Source organism: Dermacentor albipictus, chromosome 9 (assembly GCF_038994185.2).
Source record: "Dermacentor albipictus isolate Rhodes 1998 colony chromosome 9, USDA_Dalb.pri_finalv2, whole genome shotgun sequence".
Taxonomy (NCBI): domain Eukaryota; kingdom Metazoa; phylum Arthropoda; class Arachnida; order Ixodida; family Ixodidae; genus Dermacentor; species Dermacentor albipictus.
Window position 1 is genome coordinate 61990725 of NC_091829.1, and position 17546 is coordinate 62008270.

At 44.8% G+C, this 17546-nt stretch overlaps 1 protein-coding gene across 13 annotated transcripts in view; it reads right to left on the bottom strand.

Moving 5' to 3' along the window:
* Positions 1 to 17546, bottom strand: part of LOC135921394 (sericin 1-like) — a 189994-nt gene that overhangs the window by 86283 nt on the left and 86165 nt on the right. Inside the window, exons 1-3 of one of the 13 annotated variants that reach the window (XM_070526095.1) lie at positions 11422 to 11594; positions 9511 to 9569; positions 7045 to 7180 (exon numbers count right to left, since the gene is read on the bottom strand). The exons of 10 other annotated variants lie outside the window; for them this stretch is intronic. Coding sequence is in view for 1 of the 3 variants with exons in the window: in XM_070526106.1 (XP_070382207.1) it covers positions 2700 to 3405 (706 nt within the window). In the remaining 2 variants the exon portion in view is untranslated. Of the gene's footprint in view, positions 1 to 1862; positions 3406 to 7044; positions 7181 to 9510; positions 9570 to 11421; positions 11595 to 17546 lie in introns of those variants that run through there. 2 more of the 13 variants (XM_070526096.1, XM_070526106.1) reach the window with 2 other exon arrangements.

Genomic DNA, 17546 nt, shown 5'->3' on the forward strand with positions numbered 1-17546 from the left:
TTATCGGTGGGAGACTCGCTGGTGCAGTACGCCTAGCATTTAAGATATCATAGCTACGCAATAATCAAAGTGGGAACTCCCCCTCAATCCCATGCGGAAGCACAGCAGGTTAAATTTAAAAGAATATGTACTTTAAGGTCATCATCGACGGGAATGGTTCATTTATAAGAAAAAACCGAATCATTGGATTACGCAGTACTTTCCTTGACATTTGGACATATTTCATGTTTCCTTATTGAGATACCTGCGGCTCAGTAAGTGGTTACATTACGGCTACCTAGTAGTTTTCCTCTTATGGCCTTTGAAATGCTTGGTGGCGGTAAAAGTATTAAAAACTAAAAAACTTATTTCTGGTGTTTTATGTAACAAAGCCACGATCTGATTATTAAGTACGCTGTAGTGTGGAAGCACGGACTAATTTCGACCGCTTTGCTTACTGCCTGCGTACCCACGCTACATTGCCTCGGTAAACTTACACATCCTCTGTTTCATTTAGTGCGTATTCCTTTAGGTGAACGTCTTGGTGGTAACTATCTTGGTATATTCTATAAGGGGGAGTGAGTAACCAGGTAACCAATCTGAAAGTCTGCCTTCACGTCTGACAGGAGTGCAATATGCTGCCTAAATTTTTTTTTTTACACTGATGGTGTCCAAACTCATTCTTGCAACTATTACTTATGCTAATGCCAATTCCGCCAACCGAATCCTCCTAATTGCTGTTGCAGTGGCAGTTTCAGGCGTCAGTGCAAGCACTCAACAGAAAAATACTGCGTACAAGCTTAATTGTTCCACGGGTAGTATTCCCTGTAGTCTTCAAGTTGCTTTGCAATGAATCTTTTCTTAACGTGGGCTTAGGGGGCGCCATATTCTAAAATGGCTGTTGATTCCGGCTTGCGAGTGCGGCTTGTGCTGGGCCTTTCATGGTCTATGCTGCTGCTGTACCACAGGTGCAAGTAACTAGTGCTTACATTGCCAGTGGCACAATTACAGTACTAAAGTACAGCAAAGGTGTTCATTCGCCGCTGTGCAAGTAAAATGCTGTTATGCCGGAGGCTCGTTTTTTGAAACCACGTCCTAGCAGTGTCTTTTAATGAGAAATAGTCCTGACGCAGCTCGTCGCACTTTAATATGTTATATGTGGCGATTTATGCTTCGGTTTGCAGTCAGCTTTCCGGATCTTAAACGATGATCTGTGGATGAACGGTGGCTCCATTGGCTGTTGCAGCGTGATCGTTGGTGGCGACTCAAGGATTGTCATTGGGACTGCTGATTGGGCCATGACGTTCCTGGTATTCTCGGCCACATGAGCGTACGCATGCGGAAGTTGTATGTTGTGGCAAGCTCAGTAGCCGATGACAATGTGTACGTTGTTTTCATGGCTTGCTCGGTGTATCCGGTCACAACAAGCATCTCTACAACATGCCACGTTTTAGTGACACGGAACAATGCACTAGCAAGAAACTTCAGTCACGCAACTAACCCTTATCGGGGAACGGGAAGTCACAAAACGAGTTACTTTCGGGCAGGAAGATAGTGACGAGCGTAGACCTCAATCGCCGAATCAGTGATTGGCGTTGAACGTTTGTCGGATATTCATGCATCATTCGTTGAAGATTGTAGCGTAATCATTGGTGCTTGCAAGCCTTCACGAATGCACATTTGTATTGGTATTGAGCATGCAGTTGGGTTATGAAAGGTTCGACCACAGCAAAGAAAGAAATGATTGGCGAGACAGATCTAGAAGGTTCTGATACACGCAGGCGCGTAATGCACTGAACGGTAACCTAACATTTGTTAGCCGGAAAGATGCGTTCACAGGAAAAATATAACAAGTAAGCGTGTAAACATATATGAAATCTTACTTGTCATGTCAAGCATTTATTGTCATTTTCGTACAGAAACTTCTGTCCCATCAGGCTAAAAAGATTATAGAGCTGCTACTAGAGAGCAGTCCGAGTCAAAACATATGACTAACGAGTGGATAAAAAGCTGTCCATTAAACATCAGAAGTCCTGCCACAATAAAACAACAAAATTTTCCTTGGGAGAGATCATGTCATATAATGAATTTCCAAATGATCTGAGTCTAGTACTGTCGCACTATCGTCATCGGCCTATTTTATGGCATAGAAAAAACATTTTCGGTATGAATACAGGCGCCAAAGAACGGTCAATGCATTGAACAAACTTTCCCAAGCAGATGCTTTTCATACGCGTACGATGTAGTTAAGCATTCTCGCAATTGCATCTGCATCTGCTTTCTCTCGAAGGCAATTTTGCCTCTGGCCCTCGATTAATGGCAGAAATGACTTTTTAGTTCACAAGAATACAGTACCTCCTTCCTCAAATGCTTCCTAATGAGAGATATTCAATTCTGTTTACGCTGCAATATTAATACGAATATGGTTCATCAAATCTTAACTGGTACACTGTCAAAAGATCTGCACAAGACGTTTCTCAAACCAAACGGGGGTGAGTGATCTTTTGTGGACATTTCAGCATCTAATTACACAAAGGACTATCTTGCAGCCAATTAGCGTTTGTCTGGAAGTGAGTTTGATAAAGCAACCTTCACCAAGAAGATAATCCATGAGACTGAGCGCTGGCCAGGACCTCCAGTATCTTTCGACATCGAAGCACCCCAAATACTTCTGGGGACGAGGTCTTGTCGCGCAATTTCGAAAAACCTGACGGCATCGTTCACATCCTGCGTTCCTTCTGGCACACATGCCTATCGCGTGTTTCTTGGTCTGCAAATCGACATCCGCACTGCGTACACTCATACGGTGTTTCATCCGCGTGCTTTGTTCGGCGGTGACGAAGAAGAGCCGAATTTCTCATAAAGAATCGATCACAGATTTCGCAAACAAAAGCGCTGTTTCCACATTGCGTGCCTACATGTCTCAGGAGGTTATATTTGTTTTCAAATGATTTAGCACATTTTTGGCATGTATGGCGGTTCGCCTCTGCGTGAGTGCGCTCATGTTTACGGAGATCGGACGACCACTTGTACGTTCTTCCGCATGTTATGCAAAGGTAGGGTTTCTCATCTGTATGCGTGCGCCTGTGGTTTCTTAGATGACCAGCCTGCCGGAACATTTTTTCACATATTTCGCATTTGTAGCGTCTCTCGTCTGTGTGCGTAAGCTGATGTTTAGCTAGGTAACTGGCCCATCGGAACTGTTTGCCACAGGCTTCGCATTTGTGTTTTTTGCCAGTGAGGTTGTGGCAATGTTCGACAGACTTAGACATCTTCACAGACGATTGATCACAGGCTTTGCAAATCTGGGCTGTGTCATTCGTGGGTTCCTTGGCATGCCCGTGTAAGGCGTCCGCTCTGCTCGAAACGTTGCCACAGGCACCACACAACTCTCGCTGTTCCGTTCCTCCGGTCCCAGGAGTATTCCTGCAAGGACACGGACAAAGGAGCTCAAAATTGCCTACTTTTGTTACGAAAGGAGAAAAACAAATCTTAATTGAGAGGTTGACAAACAAAATCTTGCGTTAATGATAAGGCGTCATTCTGAACCTTAGCGCTAACTTGAAGCATTTAATCTTGGCGCTCGATTGTGGCTCTAGTTTGCGTAAATTGAACACTGCTGCCTTTGACGGTCTGTGTGGCTAAACTTGAAAATAAGAAGACCCGTACCTATCGCACATAGGCTATACGTGATGTAGTATGTCACGTATGTAGTATGTAAAGCGTGGTTTTGGTATTTCTTCCGACTCGAACGGAGAAGAAATGCCTGGTAAGGGTGGTTAAATAAGGAATTTGCAGATCTAAACACGATGATATTTTTCTCTCACTGCACTAGAGCCCCTTTGTCGGTATAAACCATTGCAATTAGCGATTCGAGGCTCCACCATAGGGAATGGTGCAAAGGCGAACAATTCGCTTCAATTCTGACAAGTGTATGTGGAAATAAATGAAGTCCTCCACATCGAATGCAATGAACAACTTCCGGGTTCGAGATTGCCTGCAATGTTTCTATGAAGTCCTTTAATATTTGACTCGCGTTCGAATTGCACAATGTTCCTACCGAAGGTATCGTGAGAACGACACACGTAATCATTTCCCCCATACGTAGCAAGCACAGATACATCAAATACTTCAGTGTTTTCATTTCCAATGGATGTAATATGCTACCGAAGAAGTTAGTTTCTTGAACAAAGAACATTCATGGCTGATATTACTCTACTAGACCTTTGACATCATCTAGATGTCATAAATAGGCACCTGGCATTCCAATTATTCGTGTAGTCATGTCGAGGAAGATTTTTGTTGTGTGTGTTCAAGAGCTCGTGTTAAACATGGATAGTATGTATACTAAGACGGTAACCGTTTAAGTTAGCGGTCCATTTCTTTGAGCAGCTACAGTCATTTTATATCTTCTAGCGCGCTTGGGAAAGCGCTGATCTTTCGCCATCGATGACGCCAGGGATTTTTGATCGAGCTCCACAACCTTCTCGGAGGCACTGGAGGATCGTGAACTAGGCACTGAGACTTGCGTCCCAGGCCGTGGAGTTTGGTTAAGCTTTGGAACCTGCGGAATTGAAGTCTGCAGACCCACGTTCGATGATGATGGAGCAGCACTTGCTGCTGCCACCAAGGAGGCAGGCGGAGTGATCACCGGACCACTGTCAGTGACCGCGGTAGACTCACGAGGCGTTCGTGACGCTCCCCCCGTCGCGCCACCTCGGAATAGCTCGTTTGATCTAAGTATGAAAGACATTTCCTTGCTTCGTGAAATGTTATATTTGCTTTGACTTTTAGCGGAATTATTTATTTTTTTCTTCTATTTAGGGCATGTCCTGGAGTAGCCTGGATGGCTTCCATGACAGTTCTCGCAATGTGGAGATAAGTCGCGAGTGCCTGACGGATGATCGTTCGAGCTGCATTTCGCGCAAGTCGGCCTTCCTTGGCATGTCTGAGATCCGTGCCCATACCTCTGGCACTTAAAGCACAGTGGAGGATTTGGGATGTACGGCCTAACACGTACTTTGATATAGCCTGCATCCAATGTAATAGGCAAGTACCAAAGGTTAGTACACTGTCCTTTGTTGGAAGTTGTTCATTCTTCCTGTGCATTAGGATTCTTTCTACCTTGATCACATTTTGCTCCTGGAAACCTCCAAGCAGTTCTTCGTTACTACGGTCCAAGAAGTCGTCCTCAGAGATTACTCCACGGCTCGTGTTCATGGTTGGCTGTGCCGACACAGTGACGGCTACATCGCCAATGCATTCCAAATTATTAATTTTAAAATGTTACATTTCATCCTTCAATTCAAGGAAGATGTCTCAATTGGACATCTTTGTGGCTTTGTAGCCAGGTCCTATAGTGTTTGCGAGGCATTTCGCCTCCAAGAAGGGGGAGAATTTACACACGCACTTGTTGTCTGCACTGTGGATTGCTTGTTACTAAGGGAACTGTTCTTTATTGTTCTTCAAAAATAATTGAAACGTTGCATCGTTGCGCGCTCTTTTTAGAGCGCAATCAAAGGAAAGTGGTTGAGTTCGGCAGCAGGAAAGTGGTTGTGTTCAGCAACAGTGCCACCCGCCCATCACCGAGCCCAACATGGGGCCGGAGCAAGTCTTACGAGTAAGACAAGCCCTCGCCAGCTGTACGGTGCTAGTATAACCCAATATGGAGTACCCAAGATTGGCCACCCACACAAGGTTAACCCTCTCTGCCAGGAAAGTCGGAAGTAAATAGAAGAGAGGAGAAGACAGGAAAGATTTCAAGGAAGAGAGAAAGATGCAGAATGGAGAGGGGGACAGGAAACCAAAACTACCGATTTCCCCCGGGTGGGTAAGTCCGGGGATGCCGTCTATGTGAAGCCGAGGCTGAAGAGATATGTTGCCTCCGCCAAGGGGCCGTAAAGGTCCAAACACCCGACATCGGCTCAAGCCCCAGGATCCCCTTTTTCCGGACCCGGCAATGCCGCTCAAGGTTAGACGCGGGAGGGTCCAACCGCCATGTGCTCGAGTACGTGGTGTCGCAACACACCAAACGCCTGCTGGCGTATACGCCCCTGCGGGGTAGAGTTTACAAAGTTAACTACGCGAAAAAATATATATCAAAGTTGAACTAGTTACATATCGTAGAGCATCCCAAGCGGGCAACTTCCTTTATATTCTTTTTACAACTTTCCTGAAATCGATATAATGTGTCCGAATACTGGCGAATGATCTACCCATAACACAGACAATTTCATAGCGGTGTGTAATACGTGAATTTTGAGCGCTTTCAATGTGCTATTTGATGTAGTTGATTGAACCGTGGCGGTGTTATCGTTACTGAGTTTTAAAGATGTAATTTTTTTATTTGAGTTTCTCAACGTGTTCTCAAGTATTTGACGAATCTGAAATGACACTGCTTCAGTTATGATATCACATTCCTTTAAATGCCACCAGCTTCCATACACGTATGGTATGTTGCCAAGCACATTCATGCCTCTTTTCCAATGTACTAAAGTCGTAGATCCTGAGCGAAAGGTTCTTCCTTACGTCGACACAATATTGTCTGAACAGCAGCTGTTATTTGTCATTTAAGTTATCGCAACATTTATCCCTCACGCAACTGCGTCAGTTCCAGCGTAATTCTTGCAGGAATTTTACAGGAAAACAAAAACCCTGTTTCATTTCGTGAGCCTCGGCTGCGATGAGCATCTTTCCTTCACAATCTTTACATATTCCGTAACAGGGAGTGAGTAATCAGGCTACAAACCAGCAAGTTTACCGCCAAGTGCGGCGTGTTAACAGCATGGAATATCGGGCGACCTTGTATAGCTTCGTGGTTGTGGCATGGGGCGTACAGAGAGCCGTGTGATCTCTGGTCGCGCTGTTGAACCGCGAAGTTTGTCAAAGCCTGCCGCGCCCGCCGAACGCTCAAAAGTGCCAACGCAGTGCCTGTTTCAGCCATCAGAGCGAGCCCCCCCTCCCCCCAAGGAGAAATTACCGAGTATGGGCATGATTGTTACACTGGTATCCATACCTGTCGTCTCTGACTTCCATGTAATGGAACGTTTCTAAATGTGAACTTACGTGGCTCCGTCTTCAAAACTGGCTGATGCTTCCTCCATGCCAGCGCGGCTTCTGCTGGGCTTTACGTTATCGATGTTCCTGGTGGGCCCCAGGGGCAGGCAACTTGTGGTGCCATTGTCAGTATCTGTGTCGGCATCTGTATGGCATAAAAGTATATTAAAGGTGTTCATTTGCCGTAGTGCAGGCGCCATTCATGGGAAATGAATATTTCGTGCTTAAGGCGCTTGGCAAGAAGCTTTTAGTGGTAGGACAACTTTACTGCTGTGCTTGCATACGCTGTGGTTTTTCTTTCTGCAAATATGTCTTGAAGGCATGCCAGAGCTTCGTGGCGATGGGGAAGCGAAACCCGATCAAGATTGTGCAGTGTTGAATTCTTCTGAAGCTTATCACATTTTATCTCAAACAATGGGCAAAATACGACAGTGCTCAAATTGAAAAAAGACGTCGTTCTCTTGGGCGTAATACCCTTGCCGTATTATATTCTGTTATATCAAGTAATAAGCACATTAGATGCCTCAAGAAGTTCTTGCTTATTGTGAAACTATTAAGAGCAGCAGCGTAGCCCGACGAAGGGAACTACATACTGGGAGGACGCATTTCTACCGAGGTATTTTAGCTTTTCAACGTATGCCCTTAGTTGATTGTCCTTTTATTAAAGATATGTGCGCCATCCAAGACTTACTCGCCTTTCAGATACTGATTTTCCGATACCCATTTATTTACTCCTGTCGCTGAATTTCTTATGCAACGGCTGTAAGCAATGCATGTTTAGAATCTATTTAGGAGCACGAAAACGGCTATCCTCGCCAGTGTTCCCGCGTATGCTATCAATACACTATAGGGCAACTTTCAGAAAGATTTGCTCAATGCGCATATGCAAGAGTCGTGTTGCAGACAGTACATTAGACTAGAAAGAAATGTGGAAGTACAATTTCACGTGGAAATGCCCCTCAAAGGTGCAACTGAAAGCGTAAAGTACGTTAAAAGTGTTGACTCTGTGAATAGCGCTGCAAGGATTGTACGCAGGGGCACGTTTTCCTTATGTGCGCAGAAATTGCGTGACATTAAAGGAAAAGGAAAATGCGAGACGTCCTGAAAGGCAGTGGTTACGGTAGAAACCTCCCCAGGATGACCACCGACGCCAGTACAAATAGCATAAGAACTGTAGGGACACGCCGCATTGTCAATTACACCTTTATTTAAAATAAGAAGGCCGGGGAGAAGTAGGCTAAGAACGTGGACTGCACTGCTACACCCACATGCCTTGGTGTTTATGCCTTGGTATGCCACAGCAAACATTATACGCAGATTCCCAACCACCGAAACTTCGAATGAAATACACGGCGATATTATAGACGTAATTTAAGGAACGCATCTTTTATTGTGTGGCATTCTCAACTTAGTCCTGCCGCTAAAGTCGCGACGTTCGCCGGGCCTGCGAAAGAGGTTGCGTAGATACGGGCAGAACGAATAATGCTTGACGCATCCAAGGAAGGCTAATCACCTTACAAAAAATTGAATTCAGCAGAAAGCCGGTGTTTCAGCATGACGTAAGTTTTCTAGTTAACAAAGCGTTTCAATTTTGAAGTAATGGCACCCTCATTGGAAATCGTTGGCTACTGTGATTGTTGCTAAATCAATACGAATAATGTTTAAGTTTCAGAAGCGCCTAGTTGGCACATTTGGTAAAAATTTATGGCAACAGAGCACAAACTCACCAATAATTTTTTTTGTCCTTGCGGTATATTTTCAATAATTTTTTAGGTTGTTTACGCTGCGGTTGTGGGTTGGCTTTCTTGGCATAGAGAATGAATAGCTCGAATATAGGCTGTTTTCGGGTGCCGCGAATTCTGTGGTGTAACTTCTGCATTCGGCAGCAGCGGGATATGTCTTCTGCTCGTAACATGCTATTGGTGAACATTTCTGAAACTCTGCCTAAAACGGTAGAGCACCGTAACGTCCCACAGCATAGACATCTGAAATGCCGGACTAATTGCACATCACACTCGGCATTCGCCTCAAAGCACTTGCTTTGTCATCCAGCTTGATTGGTATAAGGGAGACATTAACAAGTTGCCAGCAGGTCAAACGCACTGAGATTCTGTTTGGTAAATGAAATTGTGGACCAATGGTCAAGTGATGATTCAATTTACGAGTGAATTAATCACTCTATGGAATGAACATTCTCGGCTTCTGCCCTTATCTAGGAGCGTGCTTTACCAGCCCACCTATTAAAGAACAAATTCTTTCAAAAACTTCTACTGCATAGGCGACGCATGAATTTGCGTATATAAGATAAAACACAAATTTCTTAGTAAGGACATTTATCAGCTGGCTGATGCGGAAACCACCTTGGTGGCGCTGGTAAAGTGCATCTTTTTTCACTATAAGTGTACCGCATCCACGGTAACCGTAGGAGCCATCTGCCATATTTGTGGTAAAGGCGAGTGACAATCGCCTACATACCGTCGACGTTGCAAGTCTCGTCGGTCATCGGCATGTGCTGCAAGGTGTCATCAGAAATCCTACAAATAATGAAGTAGTGGACAGACAGTTACAAGCTGTGACAAATAAAGGTGAAATTATCTTTTATACAACCAAGGTTCAGAAAAAGCAAAGTCCTGTTTTGTAAATGCACTACTCGCAACGGTTCGTTCTCAATAAATACCTACTATGCTGGCTGGCCTAATATGAACGGCACACTCGGGGCAATACATGATGGAGAGCACTTATTCAACTTTGATGAAACGGCGCCTTGACTGGCACAAATACTGTCAGTTTACCTGTTGAAGTACTTACAGTGTGTCATATGTAGTTTGCTATGCAAAATTTTTGCGGGATTTGCTGCAGTGTCAGAATCCTAAGAATAATTTCTGAATAACATCTCTGAAAGGGTTTGTGCGTCAATGAAACAGGTTGAAGTATTACAATGACACTGTGCAGATGGTGTCTGATATTACGATGCAAACCAGCGCTAATGTCAGAATAATTAGTATTTGTGGCCCCCCGATGCGTTTCGGCAACGCCGTGGTGAATGTGGCGTTGTCATGCCAATTACAATCATGACTCATGGATCAGGCAGCGATGAGGAATATATCAAATTTCAGGGGATATTTGAAATTATAGGCTTAATTGACTAGCTCTGAGGAATACAAGCAGGTTTCTGCCTATCAGCCAAGTATTAATTTGAATACTTACGAACAAAATGACGAGTTCGAATGAAATAATGATGAATTAGAATGCAGTTTTTCAATGTTTGTTTTCGAGCGATGCAAAGTTTGCTTCTATGTCACTCGCTGGAGCCTATATAAGAATTCTTCGAAGGACAAAGATTCTTCTGAGAACGCTTGAAAAATATCCTAAGACTGATGCAAATGTTAGCAAGAATATAGCTGAAATGCGACGTGCAACTGCTTTCGTTCACAAATGGTAAAGGGTACCGTAGAATACCATGACTTCCCACTTCTTTATCGCTGTGGTACTAACTCACCCCAGTTTGCTATATATAAAAAAAATCTGAACTAAGTAATATAAATTTAGGTTGTCAAAAACAATAAAAACAGAAACATATACCTTCTTTCGCCACACAACTCCAAGCGGCAAAAGTATGCTTTCCTCTAATGCGCATTTATTGCCTTTAAGGAACACATGCAACGGGAAGAACAATCGTTTTAAAACAAGTAGAAGCTTTTCATGCACGGGGTTTACTTTTTAGTAAAGTAATGCTTTAGGCGGTCAGTACCAACTTTCTCCCATTCTTTTGTTAATTGGCATATGACAGTATTACTGCACACTTTGACGAGTTGTCCAGAAAACACTTATGGTTCGGCATACCAATTGTTCACCGCGGTTAGAACTAATTCCGAGGTTTTTGTGCAAGAACCATGGCCTGATAAAGCGCTTACTAAATTTAGGCGGACTGCGCAAAAGTTATCACCATCGGGGTTCTGTGGGGAGCCCCTAAGTGCAAGTAAACAAGAGCATTTTTACAGTGCGCTTTCATCTAAATACGGTGGTGCCATCCGGAATTGTTCCCGGGACTTCAACCTATAGCACTCCATCGCATGTGTGCATTGCAAGAAGTATACATCAATGGAAAATATTTTTGTCTGTACGTATACGTTCGCTTCATGTTCTGAAAAATCTTATCCTGAGCACTAAACCGCTGACTTTGCACTGAACATGGCAATATTTTCTCATCGCCCTTGCGTCGACGTGTCTTGATCTAAGAAAGCAACCAATTTCAAAGCTCAAGCCGGGTACAAGAAAGACCCGTTTCAGGTGGGAACAAATGTACAGATGTTAAAGGCTAATACATTGGTCGTGTCTAAGGGTAACAGTATTCAACGAAAAAGATTTACAAGTGGCGAAGCTCACGTTGTGTATGCGCCCAAAGTAGATGAAGCCTCCTGGGCACCGTCACGGCTTGTACTTGGTGTTGTTTTGTCCTTCATGCTTAAGTCAAGAGGCGTGCATTCGTTGCTGCTGTCTTCAGCCATGGCTGTTCTTTCGATGTCCTGTAACTGGCGTGTATTGTCGGCTGCACGTTGTTGAATCACCGCGCATGCGCACTCAAAGCCAAAAGAAGAACGGAAACTAATCAAACATTTGTCACTTCAGTGTTTCGATTAAAATGATACCGCATATCTGGACAAAAAGTAGACGTTTGAGACCGCCACTAGCTTGACACTAATGTGCAAATTTTTGAACTCCAGCAGAGGCGACCCGATTACCCATTCTCGCTTTCCGCCAAATGATTTACCCAAAATAAACCTCACCTAATACGAAAACAATGCATTTATTGGATGATATCGCTACTTTTCTTTGGTGCTTCCCTCAAAGTGAAGAGCACATCCTGCTGGGAAGAAATTTTTGCTCGTGGAAGCGCTACTCGTAGCGCAGCAGGTACGAAAACTAAGTTAGCCTTAACTAGCGTATGATTCCAACACCTATCGTGTTGGGCTGCTGAGCACAAGGTCGCGGAATCGAATCCGAGCCATGGCGGCCGAATTGGTGCGAAATGCGAAAACACCCGTGTACTTAGATTTCAGTACACGTTAAGGAAGCCCAGGTGGTCTAGATTTCCGGAGTCCTCCACTGCGGCGTGCCTCATAATGAGAAAGTGATCCTGGCACGTAAAACCCCGTAATTTTTTTATTGCCAGAGGCTACGATTCTGCTGACTGCTGCGGCATTATCTAGCTCATTTGACATAAAGCAGGTAGTTCTTTATCACCTGACGAGTGGTGCTTGCTTTGTTGTGTTGCCCACAAATTCCAGTACTGTCTTCGCTAACCCTTAGCAATACAGAACTGCAACTGCTTTGCACATGTCGCGGTTCTTCGGTCGCGAACGCTCATGCGCCGTGCATAGTCGTATCTCAATCAGACCCGACACATTTGCGACAGTTTTGTGTGATTGCTCCGCAGTCATCAATTGCGTTTCACGCCCCGCACTATTTCGTTAAAAAATATACGCTGCTGCCCACTCCTCACCTAAAAAAATGTCTTTTACAAGCTGTAGTTGTGTATGGATGAAAACAAACTATGTTCCAAACCTTTATAACAATTGCAAATATGGAGCCACAACAAATAAGGTTCACGAGCAGAAACAAGTCGGCTCAGCAGTCGAGTCAATTTTCCCTGTGCACTAGCCGTGAGTGGATTCGCGCTCCTGTTTTCGCCAGCGTTTGAATAACAAGTTGGACAGTTGCCATTTACTGGTGCTTCCATCGCTTCATGAAAATTGCTGCGGTACAAATGTTCCCGCCGCTGCAAACACGAGTGAATATTGAGAACAAATCGAGGAAAGTTAAGACGCCAATGGTTTTTGAGCTTGTTATACATCGCGCCTCACTCTGCTATCTGTATTTTCTGTAGCTGTGCCCGTTGAACATACATTATACACAGCATCATGAGGCGATTTTAACACTCTAGAGACTCAGACAACGTTAACTTCATGAAGTAAATTATATCTGTTTTTATTGCGTAAGCAAGAGTGAAAAGTCTCGTCAACAGGATTATTGCAGCGTAAGAAGAAAAACAGTCTCTCAGAAGGCTAGCAGTCTACATCCGCAATGCATGTCACACAGGAAGTCCACAAAAGCTCATTAGGTGATACAAGTGTAGTCCAGTAATTGATTTCCTCAAGAAAACAGACAGGTGAGCTAGTTGGTGCTGCATAACTTCTGGCGAAGAGCAAAAAGGCACGTAGGATAACAAGAGTGAAGCGTTGTGCATTTGCTCACTTCTATTGTCCTACGTGCCTTTTCTCGCTTTGCCCCAACTAACTTATTTCTTGCTACCACCTTTAGGAAAGGATATACGTGACAGTATGTAGCATTCGTAGAGGAATATGTGCTCTAAATGCTAAACGGAAGGGCATTTATTTCCGTGTTTAGTACTTTCAATGCTTTTTAAGTAAATCTGTCAATAAACATTGAGGTTCAGTGCAAGCATATCGGGACATTGTTCACTTAATTACGTAAAGCTTGTATGTAAATTTTTAAGTCAACTTTCGCAACACTTTTGCCGCTGAGTGACACTGTCTAGCAAATACTTTTATTTATGCAATATCTTACATGGAAAATGAATGATAACGGTACTTCTTCTTGGCTGCCGCAATGTTGATGCTTGGTAAGCGTGTTCAACATTGTTTATACAATCCTAGGTGGGAAAATTAGTGGTTGTCAAGGAAAAACGTACCGCACCCAAAGTTCCCATTACGATGACCTGCCCCCGAATCAACAGAAATATCTATTGCCATAAACCTTCCTATTTGAAACTTTCGCCAGCTTGCCCTTCAGCATGCCATTGTGTCGGCTACTGTATGACATTTCTTTCTCATTCGATAATATTTTACTTGCTTGGGTACCGACGAAGTATGCAGCGTGCATTGTTTCGTTTCTTTTGCGTCTTTTCGCCATGTTCACTCGCCCAGGTGACCCGTCTTTTGCGTGTATTGTATTTCATTTGTGGAAAGAGAAATTTTAGCACGACAGCGGCCTCCCGCGTGGCATGGCCGGCGTCCTGCGCCGGCGTCCCCGTGAGCGAAAATTTTCGTACTGTATAGAGCATCGCACGCGTAAAGGCCAGAATACATGGAGCGAATATGCGACGAATAGTCGGCGTTCGACGCCCGGCGGCGTACGCGCGACGCGCGGCGGCGGAGAAATCGCCGTTCGCCGCCGATCTAGCTGGCGCAGAAAAGTTCGTCGGGCGTCTACGATACCGGAAGCGGCAAACGAGCGGCGCCCCAAAGCGAGCCGATCAGGCCTCACTATCCACCCCGACTTCCGACTAGGCTTCCCGCGCAGTGTTGCCACAATGCATAGCATCGCCGCTTTCTTTACACTACATCGGCACATGAATGCCTCAAACAAATAAAGAATACTAGAAATCATTTCTAAACAAAATTTTACGCGTTGTAGAGTGTTCTGCAATTCAAGAGCGATAATAGTTGTCGCTAAAGTTTTTTTTTGTGTCATGTATTTCACTACAGCGCATTTGCCTCGTCTAGCCACACTGATAACAACACCGCGAATCGCCGGCGGCAGCCGCCGTGTCTTCGCTCCATGTAGCGCAGCCCGACGAACATACGGCGTCACGCCGCGGCAGATTTTCTGCCGCCCGAACTTCGTCGTGAAAGTTCGCTCCATGTATTCTGGCCTTAATGCGAAGACGTGCTGTCGTTCCCCACCTGCGGCAAATGCTTTTTTATCCACTTTTATTTCCAAGAAATAATTGTTTTTTAAAATTCCGTTAGTGGGCAAAAGTAACTTCCCCTATGTGGTCCTTGGTATCGTCGTTTGTTGCCTACTTGTGATTACTAAAAAGCGGGCCGCTCGGTTAACCACCTTTCGTTCTTTACATATTGAAGTACGTGCACATACCCCACCTTGCTGTACGACTTACTGTATATGTGGCTCATAGTGCCACACCGTTCTGTCACTGAAGTTGCTCATACCTTGTCTTACATTCTTAACAAGGTTATTCTTCGGAGTTTTTAGAATGTTAGCCCACAAACAAATGTCGTGAAAAACGACAGCGCATGTCTGCCGTGTTGAATATTCTGAGACTGAAAAAGTAAACGTGCCAAAATATAACAAGAACCCCATATTTTTTTGCGTGGCTCTGCGCAACTTCCGGAATCGGCTCACGCAAGAGGCAGCGTTTCTACCAGAAGGTACCTCTTCGTGCATAGCATTCACCGCCAGCGTTTTCCGGTAAAAATTACAGTTCCAGAAGTTGCAGTTGCCGCGAAGCGTGAGAATAAGTCAGGAACCTTCGAATGCTATCGCGTTTCGATCTAAAGACGAAGCTTAGACACGCACAAAGTTTTTGCTGCATGAATAATAAAAGCCCTGAATTATGCCACTGCGTCGTCTGTGCTAAGCTCGCTTACATTACGTCAAGTTACATATGGCGATTTTTAAATATCCGATAATACCTAAGCGCTGCTTGCGATTTGTGAATGCGAAAGCATTAATGTTCATTTGAACGTCGCTCAGTGAACCTTCGAGTTATGAACTCGTCCCGGGAAAGGGAGTGCGCTGACACCCATGGGCAACGCCTGCTAGATAGCCAAAACATGGTGAACTTTGATGCATGACATCATACTACCTTGCCTTACTACCATATAATCTAATGGGGACACCCCCGAGTAAACTGCATTGAGGTTGACGTCACAGCTTTTTTCACGCTGGGCTTGGCAATGAAAATTTCTGTCCAAGAAGCCTAGCATCATAATGCATAGTGCACAGGCCTGCTATCTTGGAGCTACTGGTTTAGTTCAGTAGGCAAGACAGTCCATTTCTAAGCATGGAATTGCAGGTTTGAAACACTACTTCGAACGTTTGTCTTGGAAATTTTATTTTCTGCTTTTTGTGTAATAATTTCTTCATAGCAAATAAACAGGCGCAGTGAGGACGCTGGCGGACGAGGAACGTGTCAAGAACGCAGCTAGGCAACCGAGAAGGATGTTGATGTGGTGTCGCGGCGGCCCCTTTCCCTTCACGAAACACCTCGCCTGTCAGCTCGGCGGTAGGGGTTCCCTTCAAATGCTCCGTGGAGTAGTAGTGGTAGAAACATTTATTTCGAAGGGAAAGAAGTAGTTGTCGAAGACTTGGGCGGCGGATGGAGAACTCATTTCAGAGCCCCTGTGGCCTGTGCTGCTGCCCTTGCCTGCTGTACCAGGCTGCGCTGGGTTGTCAGGCCCGAGCTGGACAGAGAGGCCTCCCACTGCTCCTTCGTTTGAAGTGTTCGTAAGTGTATGGGTTCGTCCCCCGTGCACCCCCACATAACATGGAAGGCGGTGGGGTGACCACCGCACCATGGGCAGGTAGATCTGTAGTGTTCGTCGAGGCACGCACGTTATGTGGTGTCGGAGCAATTCGCGTTTGCTCCGACAACACATCAGTTGCAACGTCTTTTCGATGCCCGTGGCTCCCATTAGGAGTTTCTTATTGGTCTTGGCCGGTTTGCGTATTGATCCGGCGCAAGGAACTTGCTTCGAAACCGCAAATGAGGAAAAACGCTTTCATCCTTGACATGTGCGGATGGATGTGGCATAGTTAATAGCTGACTTCTGCCCAGGATACCACGGTGTTCTCGCTAAATTTCAGCCCACTCCTTAAGCATGACGCTCGTGTGTGTTTGTGGGAATATTGTAATCGGGGAAATAGTGTAAAAAATCTGTAAGCTGCGAAACCACAGCTTGTCACAGTTTCAATTGGTAAACGTAGCGGTTCATAGTAGGATTGCGGCCAACTTTTCAGATCTGCAAACAGTGATCCGCGATTGATCGGTGGCTTCCTTTGCTTTTGCAGCATACGTCGCTGCGGGTGACATGGGCACTCTCATTGTGGCAGTTGTCTGGGCCAAGATCTTTCTAGTCGTCTCGTGCAGAGGTGCGTGCTCTCGTGGTAGTCGTAGCCTGCGGCTAGCTCGCTCGTCATTACAACGTTCACGTTATTTTCATTGCTGGTAGGCTTTACTCGGTCTCCATGAAGCAAATCTACGAGATGTCGCGTTGTAGTGACATTGAACAGCGCAGTCAGAAGAACCACGTGTCATGAAATACACTTTATTGGACGAACCGGAACCAACAAAATAAGTTACGTTTGGGCAGGAAGATAGTGCCGGGCGCATGAGTCGATCATCGAAAAAGTAATTTGCGGTTAAGCAGCGTCTGCTATTTTCCCAATATTCGTAGAGGATTACAGCGTGATCCTTGTTACTCTCGTGTCTTCCATAATGCATAAGTGATATCTCGTTGCACATGCAATTCGGTTACAAAAGGCTCGACTACAAGATATGAACAAAATAGAATCGACGAGAATATTGCAGAACTTCTGATACACGCTGGTGCATCATGCCCTGAGCTGTAACTTAACATTTGTCATTCGGTGAAATGCTTTCACAGAAAAAATATGTAGCAGTACGCGGATCAATATTATAACTTAAAACTACATCTGAAACGTCCTGTCATTGTTCGCAGGGAAAG